At 43.2% G+C, this 22,625-nt stretch overlaps 2 protein-coding genes across 8 annotated transcripts in view; one reads left to right on the top strand and one right to left on the bottom strand.

The window, feature by feature from the left end:
- Positions 1 to 2,874, bottom strand: part of ELP3 (elongator acetyltransferase complex subunit 3) — a 65,514-nt gene extending 62,640 nt beyond the window's left edge. For 2 of the 3 annotated variants that reach the window (XM_045535548.1, XM_045535549.1), the window contains exons 1-2: positions 2,716 to 2,874; positions 774 to 873 (exon numbers count right to left, since the gene is read on the bottom strand). In XM_045535548.1, the coding sequence (XP_045391504.1) occupies positions 774 to 873; positions 2,716 to 2,734 (119 nt within the window). In that variant the 5' untranslated portion in view covers positions 2,735 to 2,874. Of the gene's footprint in view, positions 1 to 773; positions 874 to 2,715 lie in introns of those variants that run through there. The other variant, XM_045535550.1, reaches the window with a different exon arrangement.
- A 15-nt stretch (positions 2,875 to 2,889) lies between these two features.
- NUGGC (nuclear GTPase, germinal center associated) overlaps positions 2,890 to 22,625 on the top strand; it is a 37,525-nt gene continuing 17,789 nt past the window's right edge. For 2 of the 5 annotated variants that reach the window (XM_045535547.1, XM_045535544.1), the window contains exons 1-7: positions 3,124 to 5,999; positions 11,861 to 11,939; positions 14,767 to 14,871; positions 15,468 to 15,576; positions 16,369 to 16,591; positions 16,985 to 17,215; positions 19,289 to 19,498. In XM_045535547.1, coding sequence (XP_045391503.1) covers positions 11,912 to 11,939; positions 14,767 to 14,871; positions 15,468 to 15,576; positions 16,369 to 16,591; positions 16,985 to 17,215; positions 19,289 to 19,498 — 906 coding nt within the window. In that variant the 5' untranslated portion in view covers positions 3,124 to 5,999; positions 11,861 to 11,911. The other 3 variants (XM_045535541.1, XM_045535542.1, XM_045535543.1) reach the window with 3 other exon arrangements.

Genomic DNA, 22,625 nt, shown 5'->3' with positions numbered 1-22,625 from the left:
AATACTGCAGTATCTCAAGTGACAGAGAACAGGGTCTATGAAAAGGTCATGCATGGGGTGATTAGATGAGCTGGGGTTGGGAAAAAAACCTTTTCATTAGGGAAGATCTATACAGAAAGAATATATAGTTAAAAAAACAGATGCAGAGATGAAAGACCACTCTTATTTGAAGGTAGCAGAGACCATGCTGAACATGATTATGGAGAGGAAGTGGATGAACATGTAAAGGGATTCTAAAGTAGGGAAGGCTTGGATTAGATCAAGGGCTGCAAAGGGAGGTTTTTCCTGGTAGAGAGAGAGCTGCTGCTTCTGCTGAGACAGTAGGGAAGAATGAGACGTGAAGCGATGTAGCCAAGAAGACAGATCTGGAGACGGATGACCTAATTCCAAATCCCAGCTCTGCCAATAACTAGTTATTGACCCCTGGACAAATTACTTAACCTCTCTATGCCTCACAATACTCACCTGTCAAATGAGGCTGATATCAGTACCTACCGCATGCAGTTTTTGAAAGAATTAACTGAGCTAATATATACAATATACTAATTACAGTGCCTGGAATATAGTAAGTGCCCAATAAATGTCAGAAACTATTAGTATTATTAGGCTATGAGACAATTCTGCCACATAGAAATGAGTGACAGGGCCAGGCGGAAAGCTAAAATTCTTAGCTAAAGGAAACATGAGATAGAAAACAAGTAGTATTAGATAATTTCATAAAAGAGCTCTACTACCTAAGAACAAGGTTGTTCCCTTTTTATAGAGCCACTTACTTATTTAGATCGATGTCTTTCCCCTGTTCGTGGGCTTCTATCAGTTGTTTAATAACATCTCCTATAGTCAGCATCATCAGCTCAGCAGGGCTGAGATCTCCTGCAAAGAGGTAATATTCAACAATGTCAAAAATCATATTATTCAATAAAGATTTAAAAACTCGATTTAGTAGCAGTTTTCCTTCCAAAATCATTCCAAATATGTCAGATGAAAAGCTCAAGTTTACAGGACACTAAACCTTTATTGTTTACGATTTAATCGTATCTTTTGTATCTTTAAAAGAAACCTGGCTTTACCCATAAATTAGAGAAGGTCCCTTTAAAAGCACAAAGAGCCGGGCATGGTGGCTCACACCTGTAATCCTAGCACTCTGGGAGGCCACGGCAGGTGGATCGTTGGAGCTCAGGAGTTCGAGACCAGCCTGAGCAAGAGCCAGACACCATCTCTACTAAAAACAGAAAAAAATTAGCCAGTCAACTAAAAATACAAACAAAAAATTAGCTGGGCATGGTAGCGAGTGCCTGTAGTCCCAGCTACTCAGGAGGCTGAGGTGGGAGGATTGCTTGAGCCCAGCAGTTTGAGGTTGCTGTGAGCTATGATCATATCCCTGCACTCCAGCCTGGGCAAAAGAATGATTCAGAAGGTGAAAAGAATGCATATAATCTGGATACTAAGTAAAAGGCTCTTGAAAGGCAACATTGTCTAAAAAAAAAAAAACCCACAAGATTTGAGAAAGCCTCCAGTCCCAACCCCTACTGGCTGTGTGATAAAGGGAAGATAAATGACTTCTGACTGCTCATTTCCTTATCTGTAAAATTGGAAAAATACATATAAATCTCACAAGACCATTTTAAGAATCAACTGAAATAATGTATATGAAAGCCAAAGTACTATTCAAATATTAGTTATTAATGAAGGTGGGTTAGGATGATGGTGGCCAGAATGAGGAGGAATAAACGATTTCCAGAGGCAATTTCTAAGTAAAAACTAATGAGGCTTGGTGACTGATGAAGTTAAAAGAAGCCTGACAGACTGAAAAGGAGCAAGTGAGTGAGATAAATTAATTTGGGGTATGCACTATTTGATGCAACAAGACAATCCAAGGTAATGTAAACACTTGGAGCTGTTGCTTGGAAGGATGGCAGTTAATGCCAAGAGGCACAGTGATTAAGGACACACTTATTTTTCATTATATGTTTTTTAAGGTCATAGATACAGCCTGACCAACCACCTCCTAAGTATAATTTTGAACTGGGAAAGTTACTTAACTCTTTCAATGTCAGCTTCATCTGTAAAATGGAGATGATACTAGTAAAGGCTCAACAAATGGTAGCTATTACGATAACCAACTACCCTTATCTACCTTATTAGACTGCTCAAATGAGTGTACACAGGTAAGAATAGAACTTGGGAGAGAATTTAAAACTGACTCCACCCTGTTGAAAACTAAAGATGGAATTGCTCCATGCTAACTCAGGAGGTAATACTAATGCTAGTAACTGCATGCACAACTATCCCACAGAATCCAAGAATCTGCCAGGGTTTTTCATATTTTAGTTTAAGGCTTTAAAAGAAACTCTCAAATAAACAAACATCAAATATGTCGCAAAACAAATCTTAACAAATTAAGAGTCCGAGAACTCGTTAAATCGACCGACCGCGTTAACTCCTTTGAGGGCGTACTTTGGAATAAAGCTTTCCCTGCCCTTTATGCAAAAGACATATAATGACTGCCAAAGAGGAAAAGGGTAGGTTAGTTTAAAACACACAACAGGGAAAACGAGAAGGCAGGAGGCTGAAATCGACAGACTGACCCCACGTGGTGTGCAACCGGACCGGGCAGAGGACTCCCGCGGGAAAAGTCGGGTTCAGCATCCGATCGCCCGAGCGTTCGCCCCTTTCCGACCACCCCCATTTTCCCCTCTCCCTCCCCTTTCATACCTTTCCGCTTCTGCTTCATTTCTGCGTCGCCGTAAAAGATGCCACCGCGGGTACTACAGCTTCCAACTCAGACCACGGGGAAAGCTGACAGCCACAAAGCAACCCCGATCTGTCGTAAAATGACGGTGAATGTATCGTAAGGCTCTTCCCAGAAGATGGCGCGCGCAAAACCCCGACCCGCGGCCGCTGTGCCGGTGGGAGGTGGGAGAGGGGCGGCCTGGGCTGTGCGTTCCGGGACGCAATGGCCACAGGGGAGCGTCTGTACGGAATGTGGGACTCGGGGTTAGGGAGCTCGACCTGGGCAGTAGAGCTGTGGGACAAAACTGCGTGGAGGCTGCGCCAGGAGGCCTGAGAGTGTGGAAGTGGGTGGTCTCCAAATTGGCGAGTAGCTCAGGTGTGTCACATCCGGGGAAGCTGGGCGGGAGCGTGCGTGGGCGAGACCACGCGACGGTGAACCCCGTCGTGTTGTGGGATTTAAATTCAGAGACTGGAAACGACCAGGCAAGAATCAAATAACAATCTGACGTGCAGGCTTCGAGGCCAGTTGGTCGCCTTGGTCTCAGGTGAATGGCATATATCCTCAGTAACCCTCATGGAAGGTGTGGGGGATGTCTCTTCCGAAAAACGCACGCACAGAACTTTGCAGAGTTTGGAGACAGCACTTGGGAGGGTGTTTTCCTGAAACCCATCCATGATCTCTTTTGTCCATAAGCCAGAGATTAAGAATCCCTCTCTTTCCTAAAGATAGGACTATGTCATATCCTCAGTTCCTTCCCACTAGAATTGAGGTAACAATGAGTGTTTGACCCCACTGTGACACTGAAACTGGCCTGGTCAAGCTTTGTGAGTTCCCAACTTGCCAAATTCAGTGGTATTTTTCTGTTCTTGTTGTCATCCTACTACCAATGAATATAAGTTCTCTCCATGAAAATCGTTTATGATGGGGTCCTCCACTCTCTTAGTTTTTCTTCCCCTTCTCAGTCTGTTTCATGGACTTCTCTGTCTCACCTCAAAATATTCATATTAGTATTCTCCGGGGATCACTCAGCCTTGTCTCTCCCAAGAGAGCTCCATTAAATACCATTACCTGCTCCCAGGTTTAGAGTCCAACCCCAACATCTGCCCTATTTGACATCTTGTTAGAGGTCTAATATGCTTGTCAAACTTAACATGTCCAAAACAGAACTCTGATTTTATTTCAAATCTGCTCTTTACACACTCTTCCTTATTTAAAGGCACCATCATCCACCTCATCACTCTTTGACCTAAGATAGATAGAATAGTACAGTTGTAACTTTAAATAGGGGTCAGGGTAGGCCTTATTGAGAATGTGTTATTTGAGCTGATACTTGATATGCAGATATCTGGGGAGGGAGTATTTTAGGCTGAGGGAGCAGTTAGTGCAAAGGCCCTAGGGTGAGAGGATCCCTGGTGTATTCAAGGAAAGTAAGGAGGCCAATGTCAATGGAGCAATGAATGCCACAAGGTGAAACAGGTCAGAGAAGCAATGGGGGATGGGTGGGAACAGTGCAGCTCCTGTAAGACCTCACAGGCCATTGAAAAGCTCTTGGCTTTTACTCTAAGTGAGATTATGAGCCATTGGAGTTTTTAGCAAAGAAATTATCTGATCTGAACTATAATTTTAAAGCATATTTATTTACTGTGTTGAGATTAGACTACAAGGGGCCATAGAAATGGCTGTTACCTCACCCAGCCCAATGATTCCTGAACTTTGCTGCACGTTAGAATCATCTGGAGAGCAGTGAAAAATCCCAGTGCCCGGGTCACATTCCATACCTATTAAATCAGAATATCAAGGAGTGGGAGCCAGGCATTGGTATGTTTAAAAGACTCTTAGGTGATTCCAATATGCAGCAGTTTAGGAACCACTAAATGAAGCCAGAGATTATTTTAACTTTAATCAGGCTAATAAGCAGTGGAGATGGTAAGAAGCATTCAGATTCTGGACATAATTAGAAGATTTTAATAAGACTTCCTGACAGATCACATGTGGGATATGGGAGAAAGACAGACATCAATATCAAGTGTGACACCAAAGCTTTTGGACCAAAGGACTGGAACAATGTAGTTTCCATTAGCTGAAATGGAGAATATCTACAGTTACTGAGGGTCGTTCTGGTAATGGCTGAGTTGGCCTTTGAGTGTAACATACAACCTGAGGCTGAAGGTTCAGAGAATAGCTTTCCCCTGTACTCAGTGTGATTGTTTGGATTGCCAGACACAGCAAAGCAGACTCGGTTCTATTTTCTTCTCTCTGGGATAGCAATTTAAAAATACTTTTTTCTGAGTTTTTAAAAATTATAGACTTAACTTTTAAGTTTCAGAAAGAGATTTAAAGCTGTATGCCACTCATTTCTATAAACAATCCAATGTTGTTTTATTTTTGGTAAATTTATTTATTTTATTTTTTTGCTGTACCAATTTACAGTTCTACCAGCCCTGTTAGGTTTTAGCTACTGCTTCAGTTTCTAGAACCCTGCAGCTCCTACTTTACAATGTAAAGTATTTAACAAAGGAACTCTTAAATATTCACCAGAGGGACATTTCTCATCCTTTATTTACCAGAAATACTCTCAGCCATTTAAATCAAAGACTCTATAAAGGATGTTTAGATTTTTACTCCTTTGTTGTAATTAGAACCACTCATAAACTTCCTAGGAAGATGGTAACCCACCCTATTTTTTAAAGCCAGTCTAGTTTGGGTGAATTTTATTTTTGGTGAGTTTCAAGACTTTGCATCAAGAATGTTTTTATTTATTTTAATCTCATATCATCCATCTCTCCCAGTTATGTCTTATATTTGGGTGTCTTGGAACCAGTGCTTTATCTCTCTTGAAACTGGGGCATTTTCCTATCTGCCCAAGTGAGCCAGATGGTCTGAATAGCTTTCCCCCTCAAAGAAAGGATGCCTTAGGGTGGCTGTTGCAATCTATTTGAGAAGGAAAAGGCAGATCTGCCTGCTTGTAGGAATAAGACAGAGAATGATGCAAGATCCCCAATTCACACATAATTTAAGTTTAAGTGAAAGGGGAAAATAGCACAAATCAGTATCTAAGGGAGGAGGTTGTGGTAAATAGCCCTCTAATGGCAAGTCAGTTTCACTTCTGCTGTATAAATGTGGCTTTGCAACTGTGGCCCCAAAGACCCACGTACCCCAGTTAGGTCCAAATATCTGTACCAAGGCAGAGAAGCCGCCACCATCTCCTTTGTGGACTTTTGGAACCGAAGCAGAAATTTGTTTTTTTCCCCTGCAGTGACATCTGGTAAGTTGTTTCTTTTATGTAATTTATACTGTAATTTGTGGTTGATTTTTTTTTAAAAGATAGACTTTAATTTTTAGAACAGTTTTACTTTTACAGAAAAACTGAGAAGATAGTTCAAAGCATTCCCATGTGATCTGCATCCAATTTCTCTATTAGTGTGGCACATTTGTGACAATTAATGAACTAATACTGATCCATTATTAACTAAAGTCTATATTCAGATTTCTTAGTTTTTATCTAATGTCCTTTTTCTCTACTAGGGTCCTATTCAGGATACCACATTACATTTAGTTGTTATGTCTCCTTAGGCTTCCTCTTGGTTGTAACATTAAGTTTCTCAGGCTTTCCTTGTTTTTGATGAACTTGACAATTTTGAGGAGACTACTGGTCAGGTATTTTATAGGATTTTCCTCTATTGGCATTTGTTTGATGTTTTTCTCATGATGAGACTGGCGTTATGGGTGTTGGGGAGGAAGATCACAGAGGTAAAGTGCGTTTTCATCATATCGTATCAAAGGCATCAACATGACCTATTGCTGTTGACCTTGGTCACCTGGCTGAAGCAGTGCTTGTCAAGTTTCTCCTCTGTAAAGGGACTCTTTCCACCCTAGTCTCTGTACTGTACTCTTTGGAAGGAAGTCAGTATGCAAAGTATACACTTAAGGATCAGGGAGTAGTTACATAAATTGTTTGGAATTCTTCTGTATGTGACATTTGTCTCTTCTCCCTCACTTGATTTTCTTAGAGTAAGTTATTTCTTGAGGGAAAGTGAATTTTACTTTTGTGTTTACTTTTCTGCTATGTGAAGGCCAGTGGGACTAGAAATGGGGAGAATCAGGATTTAGTTGGAATTTTACTTAACAGCATGGTCTTAGGCAAGTCAGTGGTTGTTCCTCCCAAAAGAGAACAGCTATTGCAGGCACTGTTGTTGCAGGTGATAATATGAATTCCTGATATTCATATTATCAGGGGAAATGTCATTTTATGCCTCATTAGCTTTGACAAGCTTGAGAGAGCAATATGAGAAGATTCAAATTCATTTCATTAGAATCTGATAAAGTACGTTATGAAAATATCTGCTTATTTTACTTACCTATTTACCTAGGGGAGAAGGATAGGAAAAAAACATGCCATCCCAATGCCTGTTCTACACAAACTGCTTCTGGTGACAACACACACTTCTAACGTCAAACATGTTAGCTGATGTGTTAATGCTGAAAACATACTTCTGTCCCTTTAGAGTCTTCAAGGTCCTTGTTTCACTTTTTGCTTCTGAGCTAATGCATTCAAATTGCTCCTCTGGGACATCCCTCCTTTGGAAGAACAGTGCAACGGCCACTGAGGTGGTTAGATGTTGCTAACACCACAGTTACTTAAACCTAAACCTAAAACTTAAAGAGAAAAGATGTAAATCCTAAATGTCATCAACTTTCCATCATTTTATTAAGAATCTCCTCCTCTTCATTTTATTCTTCAGTCTGCCTCCTTGTGGGAGGGAGAAAAAACCTGACCAAAGACCCTTTAAGGAAAATGGTAGAGCATCCTCAAGGTGCTTGACCAGTGGAGACAAGAGTGGGAGTCAGGATCTCAGTAAAGGTGGCATCTGTTCCCGCCAAACTAAGTTGACCTGGCCCAGGTGAATACTAGGGCTGATTTCTAGTTTAATTGCCTTTACAAAATATTGTAAAAATAACATCTGTACCAATGCTTAAGTGCCCATACAGCAATTTTGCATGCATTATTACATTTAATCCTCATGATGAACTACTGATGTAGGTATTTTTACCATTGTGTTATGTATGTGGAGAAACTGAGGCTCAGGGAGATCAGGTGATTTGCTCAGTGTTACCTTGAAGTATGGGAGCAGGAGCAAAAATCCAGGCATTCTGACTCCAAATCCTCAGGGATTTCCACTACACCATTCAGAGTCTGGAAGGTATGCCCGGTGTGCAGACACCTTGCCCAGTCTGTTCCCTGCTGTCTCCCCAGTACCTAGAACAGTGCCTGGCACATCGTAGACACTCAGCAAGCGGTTGTTGAATAAATGAATGAATAAAACAATAAATAGAATCCTTTCCATTATTGATCTTACCATCTAAGATGTATTTAAAAGATATACTTCATTCATTCAATGAATATTTTTTCAGTGCTTACTGTATACCAAGAACTTCGCATATTTATTAAAAGTAGGAATAAACCAGTGTTAATGATCAAAATGTCCCTTAAAGAAACCTTGCTAATTTAAATATTTGATTTTTTTTATGTTAGTGCTGCTTTGGTGGAGAGTGGTGGAAATTAAAAGAAAGTGAGAATCATGTTGAGATGTAATGGTGCAAGAAAAGGTAGGGTGAGATGAGATTCTGACTAAAGGGGAAGAACTAGGGGAAAAGAAAGAACAGGACATTTGTCATTCTGCATTGGACACAAAACAAATGCAGTGAAGGTGTACTGCTCTGATATTTTCTCTCTCTCTCTCTCTGGCCTGTTTTACTGCTGAGGACATCTTAGAGTTTGCAGGCAGTAGCTGCAGATTGAGTTCCTATGTGCAATTATATAAGCAGCCTTCGTTCCTAAGGCATGCCTGTGTCATGCATTTCAGAGAACCCTCAAATGTGGGCACTATTCCCTCCATTCTCCTACAGCCAAGTTCCAGAGGGTTTGTTTAAGTAGTGTCTATTACAGACTGCTTAGTGTAATGAAAGGAACACTGAACTTAGAGTCAAACCTGAGTTTGAGTCTCCACTGCCAGGATCTTACTGTGTGACCTTGGACAAGTTCCTTTCCCCTCTCTGGCCTCAGTGTCCATATCTGTAAAAGAAGGGGCCCTAGTGTTCTTTATTTAATTTCACTATGTGCAGCTATTCTAGTATAGAAATGATTTGTTGCCTCTGTTATTTTCCTATAAGAAAAGAAAACAAGCAAACACAAACAGAAGAAAGGGAGAGTAAGAGAAGCAAGAATAACTGTCAAAAGTCACAGTTATTTAACAGGAAACCAGTTCTGTATGACCTTCCCATATCTAGCTAAATGTGCAGAGTCTCATTTAAAAGGTGCTATTCTTAGGCTCAGTGCACATGAATGTAAATAAGTACTAAAAGCAAAACTTACGTGTTAACCACATAGTTGAAATACAAGTAAAATAAACCACACGGGCAGAACCTTGCCTATCTGAACAGTGAATTTGGACTTTTCAATGGCTTCTCCACAGAAACCAAATTTTCACAATACGCACCACCATCACTACCTCTCTTTGAGGGCAAGTGGACTCCGGAATAATTTGAGGAAGGACCCTACCCCTGCAGGTCATTTTCTCCCTAACAAAATGAACTTGAAATAATAGTACCCTCAGTTGTACTACTTTGAGCTACACAGAAGCCTTAATCATTGGTACGGTTCTGGTTTCAATGCCAAGTGACATTTCAAAATGAGAATTTACATCCTTTTAGGACCAGTTTAGATCAGAGAACATTCACACTTTAAGGACTAGTTTAATCTTTTACAGATGGGAAACCTGAGGCCCAGAGTGGTACAATGGCTTGTCCAAAGTCCTACAGCTCTTTTGATAGGTGACAAAGCCCAAACTAGAACCTTCTACACCTGATTTGCAGCCTACTGCCCTTCCCACCATATCATTTAGTTCAACACAGCAACTGTACACCGAGTGTCTATACCTAACTACCCCCTCTTTTGTTTATAAGTTTTTCCTTTTTAAGTACTCGGTGTTTATTTCTTTCTGTCCTTTAGCCTCTTTGTAAATGATCCCTTTCTGTTTTCCAGTGTCTTAATTTGCCAGTCAAATGATTCCTTCCTGGCAGTCTTTGAACATGGGCAGAAGGGATTCAAAGCCCCGTTCACCACAGCCATATCTCAGAAAGTCTCCAGTTACTCCACATTTCAGTTACTTTTGAAATTTTTGACCCCTGCTGGTACCACAGATGCAGCTACAGTGGGAGGCTTGCGGTTTGGTGTCTCCACTGGTTGCAACTAAACCCAGTCCAACCCTGGTGGTTCCATGCTGGCAGCCCTTGCCGGCCACTGTGTGCTGTAGGTAGTGAATGGAGTCACATGAACTGACGTTCCCGTGACTCTGAAAGAAGGCAATACTACCACCGCATTCCAGAATTCAGTGAACACATCTTCTCCTCTAAACTCCAAGCCCTTTGATTTTATGCCCTTTGACCCACTTCCCTCTCAGATTGAAGGGCCTTGACCTCTCTGTTGGTATGGTGATAACTCTTATCATCTTGGTCTGTTAGCTCTTTTGGGCTTCATCTGGCTCCACTCTTTCTTCCTGGAATTTGAATTTCAGAACACAAGTTGTCCTGGAGGTCTGCAGTGGGTCTGTCCCTTGTAAGATCAGGCATTTTGTTTTGGTTCCAGTGTCCACTGTGATGATATGTGCCCAGCACTTTCTTCAACAATGGCTCAGTGAAACAGCAGATCTCTTTCCTAGGGGTAATTCCCAGTTTTGTATCTAGGAATTATTGACACGTATTACTGTGTATTTGCCCATGTTAGAGCTAATCTACCCTTTTTTCTCTTAACTCATCTAGGTTTTGATGTACTTTAGCATTTCCAACTCAGCATTTCAAATCGGAAATTGCTGTGTCTCTTACGAAATTTAGTGACTTTATAGAGCACTTGCACTACCAGCTTTACTGATGAACATTTTAAGTAAGAACACAGAATCTTGGGGCTGGGCGCAGTGGCTCACAGTTGTAATCCTAGTGCTTTGGGAGGCTGAGATGAGAGGATTGCTTGAGGCCAGGAGTTCAAGGATACAGTAAGCTATGATTGTGCTACTGCACTTTAGCCGGGGTGACAGAGCGAGATCATGTCTCTTAAAAAATTAAAAATTAAAAAAAATTAGAAAAACAAGGCCCAGCGCGGTGGCTCATGCTTGTAATCCTAGCACTCTGGGAAGCCGAGGCGGGCGGATCGTTTGAGCTCAGGAGTTCGAGATCAGCCTGAGCAAGAGCGAGACCCCCATCTCTACTAAACAGAGAAAGAAATTATACGGACAGCTAAAAATATATATAGAAAAATTAGCCAGGCATGGTGGCGCGTGCCTGTAGTCCCAGCTACTCGGGAGGCTGAGGCAGGAGGATTGCCTGAGCCCAGGAGTCTGAGGTTGCTGTGAGCAAGGCTGACGCCACGGCACTCTAGCTCGGGCAACAGAGTGAGACTCTGTCTCAAAAAAAAAAAAAAAAATTAAAAAAACATAGAAACTTGGGATTTGAAGGACCTCGCACATCTTAGGGATTCTCACCACATTCAGCCAACACCCATGAAATACAGCAGCTATTGAGCCAGTTAATATCTGCAAGCCAGACCAAGAAGTAAGGGACTGTTTTGACTGATGAGTCATGATTTTAATTTGGGGTTAATATGTAAATGAGGCACAGTTTCCCTAACTAACGACCTGCAGGTCTAGTGGGGTTGACAGATCAGGAGGAATTTTGCAGATCTCAGAAGGGCTGGTGACTCTGCTTTTGAAATACACAGCTGAGTGACCCAAACAGAAACATCAGATAATGGAGAGTGAGCATTTGGGGTGTTCCCCACTTTGTTCCCCAGATTCTCCTGTATGGGTGGAGACAAAGAAGCTCCAGGATAGTGGATCCCCACCCTGTGTGTGCAGTGCCCTGTGCTGGGAGCCTCTGAGGGTCCAGTTCTCCCTCTGTGGTCAAGCAGCGATCTTTGTTATATTCAAATGAAGTAGTGTACTGGGCTTTTGAGGGATTCAAAGATAAGTTGGAATGGTCACAAACAACATACAAGAAGATCCACATGCTGTTAGTTTTTCCTTTTTGTATTGTCAAATTCCGCTGCCCCACCCCACCTGTACTTTGTCTTTTCAGGCTGGCGACTGGCCCTAAGTGGACAGAGCGGGCATCACATCACTCCAGGGAATGGCAGACACTGAGGAGCCACACTCAGGTAACAGCCCTGCCGCGTCCCCTGGTGGAGCAAATAGGAGCTGACACTGTCCTGTGGTCACAGGCAGATGGGCCGAGACTGTATTTAGCTGGAGTCACCGTGCCTTGCTCTTTATTCAGAGGCTGCTTTCCTACCATAAGTTTAAATAGTGAGTGGATTTCAGTTATTTCAACAATAACTAAAATAGCCTGTTCATGATGAAGTGGACGGCTCAGCCAGAAATTAAATTTGTGGGGTTTTCTGCCTTTTAAAAAAAGAATGTTCAAAAACTCTCCTAAGGTAGCCCTTCTTACGATAGGAAGGGTAAGGCCCCAGAATGACGTCAGGTGGCTTTCCCTGGAACGGGAGATGCAGGCACGTGGGGGCTGCTCCTGCAAGGGTGACCCACACTGCAGGTGGCGTGGGTGGCTTCCCTCCCTCAGAAGGTTGGTACGAAGGCGCCTTCCCTGGGAGGATGGCATGGATTTAAGCCCCACGTGCAACAAACGGGGTGTTTTGAGGACTGAAGAGGAAAAGTTTCCTCACCGCCAGGGCATGAATCCGCCCAGGGGAAAGGGAAGCAGTGTTTCTGGGTCAGTGGGGTCGTGGCCAGCATCTGGAGCATGGCTGGGAACGCAAACGGAAAGAACCGCAACTTCGGGGTCCTCTTGGTTGAGCTTAGCTGTGTGCAGTGGGATCGTTTTGCCTGGATGATCCACGGCAGTCGCTGGCAATATAATGAACCCGCATCTCAGCTCAGGCTGTTGGAGGCTCAGTTTTTCAGAAGTGACACCTTGTGGCAGCAAGAAGAAACAGCAGCGGTAGACAGTGATTTTTCTGGAGCATGGCCATCCACCCCTGCTGCTCCTTCTGGGATAATTCGGTGGAGAAGCTGGCAAAGGCAAGGGGGTGCTTGAGCATTGAAAGGGAATAATAAGAGCTGTGATCCAGGTTCAGGCCAGTTTGTTCCAGTTTTGATTTGATATAAAAATTCTACCCTTAAATAGTATAAATCCAAGGTGGAGTATTTTCTCCTTTCTAGGTTTTGCATTTTTGAAGAAAAAGCTTTAAACCCCGTTTTAGCTGACTTCTTAGCTTTTGCTTTAGTTGAGAAATAAGCTTCTAATCTTTTACCCCAGATGAATTGCCAGTCTTTATAAAGTTGAAGTAAGGCCCTGGATGTGTGGACTTGTCCCTTGTTTTGTGCACGTGGCTAAGAGACTATGCAAACATTGTTTACAAAAAGGGGTTCCTGGGTTACAAAGTCAACATAATTTCAGGTTCTCTCCACAGACAGGTCATGGAAACATCCTGGAATTCTGAGCTGCCCTTTGGAACACAGTTTAAAGTGTTTTCAGCTTGTGCTGGGTTGGGTGCCTGAGGAACATGCTCTTTCATGCCCTTTTTTCTCTGCCTCTTCCTCTCCAGTCCAGCCACAGAGCTGGACAAAACTTGGTATTTAGTCTGATGCAGCTCTTAAACAGAGCCAGGGTGAATTCTTCGCGTCAAGCTCAGTCATGAGTTAGAGAGTCTGAGATAGAAGAGTCTGAAGCATAACCTCTGTCAACTCCCTGTCACTGCATGAGCATGAGGTGGCAGAGATTCAGGCTCTGGCAAGTAGCATGGCTCTACGCTAGAATATTCTGTGGGTTGTGCATTGGCTCCAGAACACAGCGGAATTTGTGCTGGAAGATGCAACAGAGGGGGAGGGCTGCCTGAACTGTCTGGGAGACTGCATCTGGAGCCCAGTGGCAGAGGCTGGGCCTTCTGCCTGGGCTGCTATCCTGGGTCCCCATGGGAAGCTCCTTCTCTGTAGTTCTGCAGGGAAGATAGCCTCTTAATGCCACACTCAGTTTCAGAGCCATGAGCCCTCCTTATATAAGCTGATAGTGTCAAGACTCTTGGGGGGTCAGCTCTTCCAGTTCACCCCATAACCATTTCCTAAGGCACAAGCCAGCCCCAGGAGCACTGGGTTAGGACCATTTTCAACAACCTCCACCCCAAGGACCCACCTATTGGCCCTTTCTGGCAAGGTGAACATCGCCAAGGGGTGTTTTCTAAAACCCATCCAAAACACTGCATTTTGATTATACCCTTTTCTTAGGATTATGGGCCCTACCAGCCCTCCACTTCCCTTGGTGGTAACCAAGGGAAACCACTTAAGTGAATGAATAGCTGCAGAACTACAAAGATCTGCTTCTCAGTGATTTCTATTCTTGCCTACGTGAGCAAGCAGCTGCTAATGTCTCTCAGTGATGAAGGGGAAAAAAAATTCCCCCATATTTAATCTCTGAGGGGCATCCATTTTATAGGGTACCCTCCAAAACTCTTGTAATGTTTGTTTTTTGTCTTCATCTCATTTTACAGATGAAGAAACTGAGGCTCAAGAAGAAGTGATTTGCCCTGGTCACATGGCCCATTCTTCCCTCTGCATTCTACTCTGATTAACTTCTTTCCCAGTCTGAAAAGACGTCCCAGAGGCCTTTCCTCACCCCACACTTAGCTCCGCCGTGGGCTTTTCTTTACACAGTTGGTTGATTTTCTAAAACTTAGCATTTGTTGAAGAATGTCCAGCCACTTTGGCTTCTGAGGACTTCTAAATAGAAACTTTTCATCTCGGGATATAGGTTGGACTCTACGTTTTGGAACTAAATGCAAAAAATCTGGTGACTCTGAGAAGCAGGAACCAATCTGGAACGATTGAACAGCGTTCTTTTCCAAATGAGTTTATGGGCAGGCAAAGTGGCAGCGTCCTCTGAGACTCCTTGGGTTTGTGTGTTGACAGAGGTGAGACAAAGCCACCATGCTCCAAGATCTATAATTTTATATAACCTCTGTTTATCTCTAGTTGAAGATGATTTATTTAATGAACCAATAAAAAAACGAAGACGATCAGATCGAGACCAGCGGTTCCGAGCATTTCCCTCCGTGGAGCAGTGTGCTCTTAAGGAATGTGAGTGTCATGACACTGTTGTATAGCTTGGTTTTAACGTGGTTTTATTCTTTTCCAAATATGTTAAGATGCTCAAAGGAAGAGAAGGTTAGATTTCAAAGCAGGTGAAACATCTGGAAATGAACCTGTTTCAGAAAGGGAGGCCTCAAAGTCTCTGCAGCAATATGTAATTTGACAATTTCTCTCCAGGTGTCTGTGGGTAAAAATAACCTCTTCCTGATTAGAACAAAGACTGTGAAAATGATTAGTTTGGTGCTTTAGTGGGTGTTTCTATGATATCCTTGCATTTTTTTCTTTTTATGACCAAAGGAGGGAAGAATCTAAAAGGGGCTAATGCCCACGGCAAAGCATACGGTGAATTCTGTTACAAGGAGTTTCAGAGCAACCTTGCTCTTTGGAGGTTTTCAGAATCAGTGACTGCTATCTCCCGTGAGCCATCGTCTCTAGTGTCAGATAACTTGCTATCTTGTTTAATTGGCTTCTCATTTCATTTATTTTTTTCCTTCTTTGTAATATTCAGCAGACTCCTCCTTTGGAGACCTAGTACTTGATCCCTGCCAAGTACCTCCCAGGTAATACATTTCTATTGATTCCAGATGAAAAATTAGAGTCCCGGACGAGAAGGGTTTTGAGCAACACTTACCAGAAACTCATTCAGTGTGTCTTCCTGGATGACAGCATTCCTAATGGAGTCAAGTATCTGATGTGAGTCTGAAATCCGCTACCCTGAAATCTTAAGTTGGTGTCTGTCCTTAGGTGATTGTAGGTGCTTTTCCCCAACAATGAAAAGAAGTTTTCAATTAGAAACTAAGCAAAGAAGGCAGAAAATTTCTGTAGCTGTGGGCCATTATTATTATAAGTGACAATTGCCATTCTGATAGCTACCACTGCTGTCAGGTAATGTGTCAGTGCTTTACATGGATCAGATTTCATTTAAGCCTCCCAACACCCCTATAAAGTAGGAGCTACCAGGATCTTTCCCATTTTGCTGAAATTGAGGCTCAGAGAGGGCAAGACATTGAGCAAAGTCGCATTGTTGGTAAGAGAGAAGGCCCAGAACCCGACCTTGCTGTGCTAGTCCCAGCTGTTTGTGTCCCGCCGACTTGAAGGACTCGAGTGGTGCCAAAGCTACAATTTCTCCTGCTCAGTAAGACTCTGTGTTGCTCCTCATACTACTTTACCTCTGCATAAATTTCATTTCTAGAATATGCAGTTTCCACAGAACATAAACAAGGGTGCCTCACATCTGTATAGACATTACAGGGTTTGTGGAGAATTAGAATTACCGGCTGTTTCTGTATAATCCCATTTGATCTCCAGGCCAACTCTGTGTAGTAAACAAGGATTAATATCCTCCCCGACTGAGGCAAGAGCAGAGACTCAGAAGGATGTAGTGACTTGCCAAGGATTAGAACTCAGTTCTTTTGCATTTTCTTTCGATGTTCTTCACACTACACTTTGATAATCATGACAATGTACTTTTTAAAACCGATCCAGAAATAGGCTTCTTGCCTTGATTGAAAAGCCATCATTGGACCCAATCTACATTGGATTATTTGGAAGCACTGGAGCTGGGAAGAGCTCCCTCATCAATGCCATCATCCAGCAAGCCATGTTCCTGCCCGTGTCTGGAGAAAATATATGCACTTCATGCATCGTACAAGTGAGCTCCGGCTGCCGTGAGCAGTACGAGGCCAAAATCCACCTTCTCTCCGACCAGGTAAGTGTTTCCCTCCCTCCTTCCCTTCTTTCCTTCCTTCCTTCTTCCTTCCTTCTCCTCCTTTCCTTTGTCCCTTCTTCCCTTGCTTTCTTCCCTTAGTTTCTTTCCTTCTCACTATCTCTCAGAGATCAACATTATATTCCTTGTAAATATAGTTCATGCCTTTGTTGAACGAGAAGAGCATGTTGCAGAACGAGAAGGTTCAATAGGGTGAGATGGGTGTTCTAGCCCAGGTCCCAGCACAGCTCACTCTGGGACTTCGGCAAGCCATTTCCTTCTTTGGCCCCCAGATTAGATGATCTTAGATTTCCCAAATATGCAGTCCCCTGGCCCTCCGCAGGGGGAAGTGGGCTTCTCCCTTGGTTGTTGTTTTCTACATCTGTGTCTTGGCAGGAGTGGAAGGAGGAACTGAAGAACTTGACTAGACTCCTGCACGGGACAGAGGAGCTGGGCGGAGACGAGGTGGCTGCATGGGACAGGGACGACGCAGTGGAGGAAGCCATCTGGAAGCTACAAATGGTTTATGGAAATGGTGCGGAAAGTAAGAGCTATGAGCAGTTGTTAAGGGTGAAGCCCAAGGGGAAGATTCCCACCTCCAGAATCATCACCCTCAAGGCAGAAGAGGTAGCGTCAAGATTGTTTTTTTATTTCATCAGTGGTTTCAAGTATCACAGTTGAATCTGTTTAGGGGACTTGCTCATGTACAGTGTTTTTACTAGAAATAAGTTGATACCCAGATCAGCAGTATCCATGACCCAAGTTATCTTTCATTATTTATGGCTGTCACGTGGGATTTTTTAGTGTCTGGATGGGGGAGCTTGTGTGCACAGAAAAGACCAGTTACAGTTACTTGAAGATTAATTAGGGATGCTTTGGGCTACAAATGCTTTTTAAAAATGACTTATAATGGCTTAAACAAATAGAGGTTTATTCATTTTCTTATATAAGAAGTTTGAAAATACTTGAGGTCTTGGGTTGGTTTAGTGACTCAACAATGTCAAGGTCAGCATCTGTTTGGTTCCCTTGGCCTTCGGTCATCCTCATAAGATTGCTAATGAAGTGGGAGACTTCACAGCCGGCCTCCTGGAAGGAAGAAGTGGATAAAAAGTCAGCACCACCCACCACATTTCCCCTTTCATCAGACAGTGAAAGCTTTCCTAGAAATGCCTCTGAAAAATTTCTGTGTAAATTTCATTGTTCAGAACTGAGGGACCACATGGCCCTTCCGAGCTGAAAGGGAGTCTAGAGAAAGCAGGAAGCAGACTTGTCATGATTTGCTTAGACCAGTCTCACTCCACTGCCTTCCCAAACAGACAAAAAAATCAGGATTCTGCTGGCATAGGAGGAGGACAAGATGGATGTTAGATAGGCAACTACTAGAACAATATTCTTGCTTTTATAATAAGTATTCATTTTAAGTTAAAATTCAATTTCTAAACTAAAACAAAATATTTGTGAAACCAACAATTAATTAAATTTGTACATTTAAAAAACTAGTTTTTCTTCTATCTTAGACTTCACTTTTAAAATATTGTTATTCTAATTATAAATCTGGCAGTTTTTGTACAAAATGAGAACAATTGCTTATACTTGTCCTAAAATTGAATTTTCAGTCATCTCCTGATTAACAAAGCAAATCTTCCTTAAATATTTAATGCTACTTACATAATTAATCAAATTTCCTTAGGCTTTTTTTTGTATTACAGTTAAAGTTTAATGTATTTGAGTCCCCCAAATTACTTTAAATATTTGACCAGGTACACTTAGAAATCAAATGAATGAAACCTTCTCAAAGTATTTTGCTATCTCTTACCACATCTGCTCTACTTTTTCATTAAAATATCTTAAAGAGCTTTTATTATCTCCTCTTTCACAGTTTGTCATTTGATTAGAACTGATGAAATCTGTTCCTCCCTATGCAGATTGCAACAAATCCACTGATTTAATTTAAACTCTCTTAAGAGTTTACATTCTTATCTTTCTTTCAGGACCATTCTGTAGATATTTATTTAACAGTGACCACTATGCACCCCAAATCTTCTGTCCCCTGAAGTACCCCAGTTGAGATTTGCTACCATAGTTGCTTGTATGAATGAATGTGTCATTGTCCCAAGACTTGTTTAAGTAAGAACAGTAGGCTGAGAATTCCCTGTCCCACCCACCATCATTAAAACATCCTGGAAATGCCTCCCTATCAAGATATTTTTGTACTTGGGCGATAAACTTTAAAAACCTTTTTTTAAGATCAATTTTCAATTTGGAAAATACAGTCATCATATTTGTCAATTTTCTATAGTCATTGCTGGCTTTCTGGTAATTAAAATTGTTCACATTAGCCATGTGAGAATCTTCTCTCTATAAAATTTAGAAAATTGCATATTACTTACATTAACTTTAGAATTAAATGGAATTTAGAAGATAAATTTTATGCAGTGATACTATAATTTCCCCGAAGTCCCATTTGAGCTGACCTTGGTTTTTCCACCTGTAAGTTAAGGAGCTCGAACTTCCTGATCCTCAGGGTCCTTCCCGGCTGTCAAAGTCTAGGCCTTGCAGACTGGATCGCAGGCCTCTGACGCCACTGTCCTGCACGCCTTCCCATTACTGGGCGTGCCTTCCGTGGACGTGCATCGCAGCCAACCCAGGAGAAAAGGGCTGAGAATGGCTGGTATGCGTGACTTTGTCCTTCTTCCTCAGGCAGGAGAGCTGTCTGACAAGCTGGACGCCTACATCCGGACCCAGAGGAGAGGCTGGGATGGAGAGTCTCCCGAGGCTCGGATCTGGCCCTTGATCAAACACGTGGAAGTGACTCTTCCCAAATCCGAGCTGATCCCGGAAGGGGTCGTGCTGGTGGACATCCCAGGCACAGGCGACTTCAACAGCAAGAGGGACGAGATGTGGAAAAAGGTGATTGTCTCTTGTAGGGCTTCATTCTCTCTTCCCTCAACTCTTTCTAAAGCAACAAAGAATGGTCTGCCTTCAGCTTCAGGGATTTTATGAGTTCATTGGAATTAAATTCTTCTGTTTTCTATGTCCTAAGCCTCAGGACAATATCAGGATACAGGTGGCCAGAAAAATTGGGAGGGAGGAATCAGAGGGTAGGCTTTGTAGCTGGAATGAGAGTATGTGATACGAGAAGAGCCAGCAGTAGAGCAGCCCAGGAGTAGGCAGAGCAAACAAGGACAGAGTGGGGCACGTGGCAGGTAGAGAAAGAGAGAGGGCGTGTTGGGCAGAGGAACTCTGGAGCACAGGGTGGGGACACAGGAGCACAGAGCCAGAGATGGCAGGGTCTGGGAGGCAGGGCCAGCATCAGAGTCGTGAGCAGCACAATAGCTGCCAAAAATTTCAGTTCTTTAAACTCTGCAAATTTGTGCTAAATGAGTGACTGTGGGCCAAGGGAGCTTTGTGACCATAATTTCCAGTCACAACCTAGAGCAGGATGAGCACTTATAGGTAATCTAGCCTCTGCCCTGCTTGTACAGATGAAGAAATGAGTGCTCAGAGAGGGGAAGTAACTTGCCCAAGACCACTCAGCTCAGGAGTGATGGAATTTGAACTGGAGAGCCGGCTTCTGAACTTCCCGGCTGGGGCTCTCTCTGCCACCCCTCCTCCCAGGACAGCCCCTGCATGCACTTCCTTTCAGATGAAGGCAATCCCAGAGTCCTTCCCCGTGGTCAGTGGCTGTGCTCTGGCCACATGAGCCTTAGTTTCTGCAAAGTCTCAGCTCGTGAGTGGAATCACCAACCTTGGCCAGTTCCAGACCCAGCCAAGGGAGCAACAGCGGCCTAGGGAGGCCGCCAGGCCTCTCTCTGGATGGAGCCGGGGCTGCGGCCAGTTCGGATACATTGGGCAGCTTATCCAGCCAGCAGATCTGGCTCAAAACAGTCTGAGAGGTCGGGCCGAAGCGATGGGGATGGTTCCAGCGAGCTCTGCTTGGCCTCGGCTCCCCTGCGTCCTTGCTGTTTTGCGATGTCCTCTCACAAAAAGGTACTTACTCAAGCAAGACTCCCCTCTTTTCAGGGAGAACAGAGCACAGTGGCCCTCCCCGCATCGCTCAGGCTGCCAGCTTTGCCTTCCCTGAAAGCTATTATGACTTCAGACGTCCCTGGTCTGCCACTCAGAAGTCGTGTGACTTTAGGCATGTCACCTAATCCCTCCAAGACCCATTCACCTCATGGAAGTAGGGGTCTAAGTCCAGTCATTCTTGTTTTACAGAAATGCTTTTGTTGCATCTTCTACAAGTCTAATTTGATTAAATCCTGGCAGTTAGGAGCTTTGTGTGGGGCCTGAAATTTAACCACTGCAACCTTTATGATTACAGTCTTTTTCTTATGTTAATAAACATTTATAAAGTACCAGTGGTTTACTAGGACCATGGGTGTAATACAAAGGTGAAAGAGGCCTTGCCCTGGAGGAGCTCCCAGCCTGGTATCCTCACCACTTCCTGCAGTGCGATTTGACAGTTCACTGCCCATTGCTGACACTGCAGAGCCTGCAGCTTCTCTAAGTTGATTATAATTTGGGAAGAGGACAGCAGTGGTTGTTTTCTTGCCTAAATCTAAGTCTGTTCACATACAGAGGACAGTCAGCATAGTAGCATGGCCCTGAGCTGGTCTCTTTACCTCTTGGGCCTGTTAACGTGCCTGTAATTGAAAGGGTTTGTCTAACCTGAGAAATTGATGCCTTTTAAGCAATGATCTATGGAACCAAAAGGTTCACGGACAGAGGGTGGGGCCGGCATTGAGCAGATGGTGGCTCCAAATCCTCTACTCCCAATTCAACCAGAGCAGTTCACTTTTAAAAATCAAATTTATATCATGGAATTCTTCCTAAGATTTTATTTGAAAAAGGCTCCATTGCTAAAAACAAGCTGAAACCCACTGTTCTAGATCAAGGTTTCTCAACCTTTTGATATTTGGGGCCAGATAATTCTTTGTTGTGGGGGCTGCCCTGGGCATTGGAGGAGGTTTAGCAGCATCCTTGGCCTTTACCCACTCTAGTACCCCCCAAGTTGTAACAATTAAAAATGTCACCAGATTGCCAAATACGGGTGCTCCTGGACTTATGATGGAGTAACATCCTGATGAGCTGACTGTAAATCAGAAATCGTAAGTCGAACCATCTTATAAAATGAGCTTATGTCCAGTTGAAAAGGAAAATTGTAAGTTAAACCATCCTAAGTTAGGGACTATCTGTATCCTTAAAGCATGAAATCTCTGCTAGTTAAAAAACACTGATATAAAGCAAGATAATGATTTAATTATCAAGTCACAAGCTTGTCACACCTTTATGTGCAGAGCACTGTTTTGAGGCACCATGAATAAATTCAATCCTTGAATTGGATCAGCTTTTCATTTGCACAGAGATAAGACAAGCAAAATAACACAATAGGAGAAATGTCATGGGGCGATGCATGATTACTTGTCACATGAAAGTTGCATATTTAATAAAGCAGTATTTATGCTAATAAGAAGTTGTAATTTCATGCTTGTTGGCTTTTGCAGCTTGAATCATACTGTTTCTGGCTCCCTGCTGCCATGTGGTGGCAGTGTGCTAAACACGCAGAGGTAGCTGAACAGCAAAACGATGCTACAAGGTTCCTGCCAGCTTTGGGGTAGATGCACCACCAAAACTAGTCCTGTAAAAACAATAATTTTCCTCAGAGGACAACTTAGGTAAAATAAGCCAGCTATGGATCTGGGACTGAGGGACTGATTTATTTAATTCTATTAATGCCACGAGCTTCTACAAAGCCTCTCATGTGGGCCAGGCACTGGGCTTGAGGTGGTGTGAGTTTCAGGATGAAAGTTACAGACAGCCCCTCCCATGGGGGACAGACAGCAGACCCGGTATAGCCACTGTGCTCGAGAGGTTCTACAGTAGGTAAGGCCAGGTGCTGCAGGATACAGAGGAGGGAGGGCCAGCCCATCCTCAGGGGGTCCTCAGCAGAATCTTGAAGGACAAGTGGAGGCTAAGCAGAGGTTGTGGCAAGTGCAAAGGCCCTGTGAGTTAACAGAGCACAGCACATCTGAGA

The sequence above is a fragment of the Lemur catta genome, chromosome 22 (assembly GCF_020740605.2).
Source record: "Lemur catta isolate mLemCat1 chromosome 22, mLemCat1.pri, whole genome shotgun sequence".
Taxonomy (NCBI): domain Eukaryota; kingdom Metazoa; phylum Chordata; class Mammalia; order Primates; family Lemuridae; genus Lemur; species Lemur catta.
This window is presented reverse-complemented; position numbering and strand designations above follow the sequence as displayed.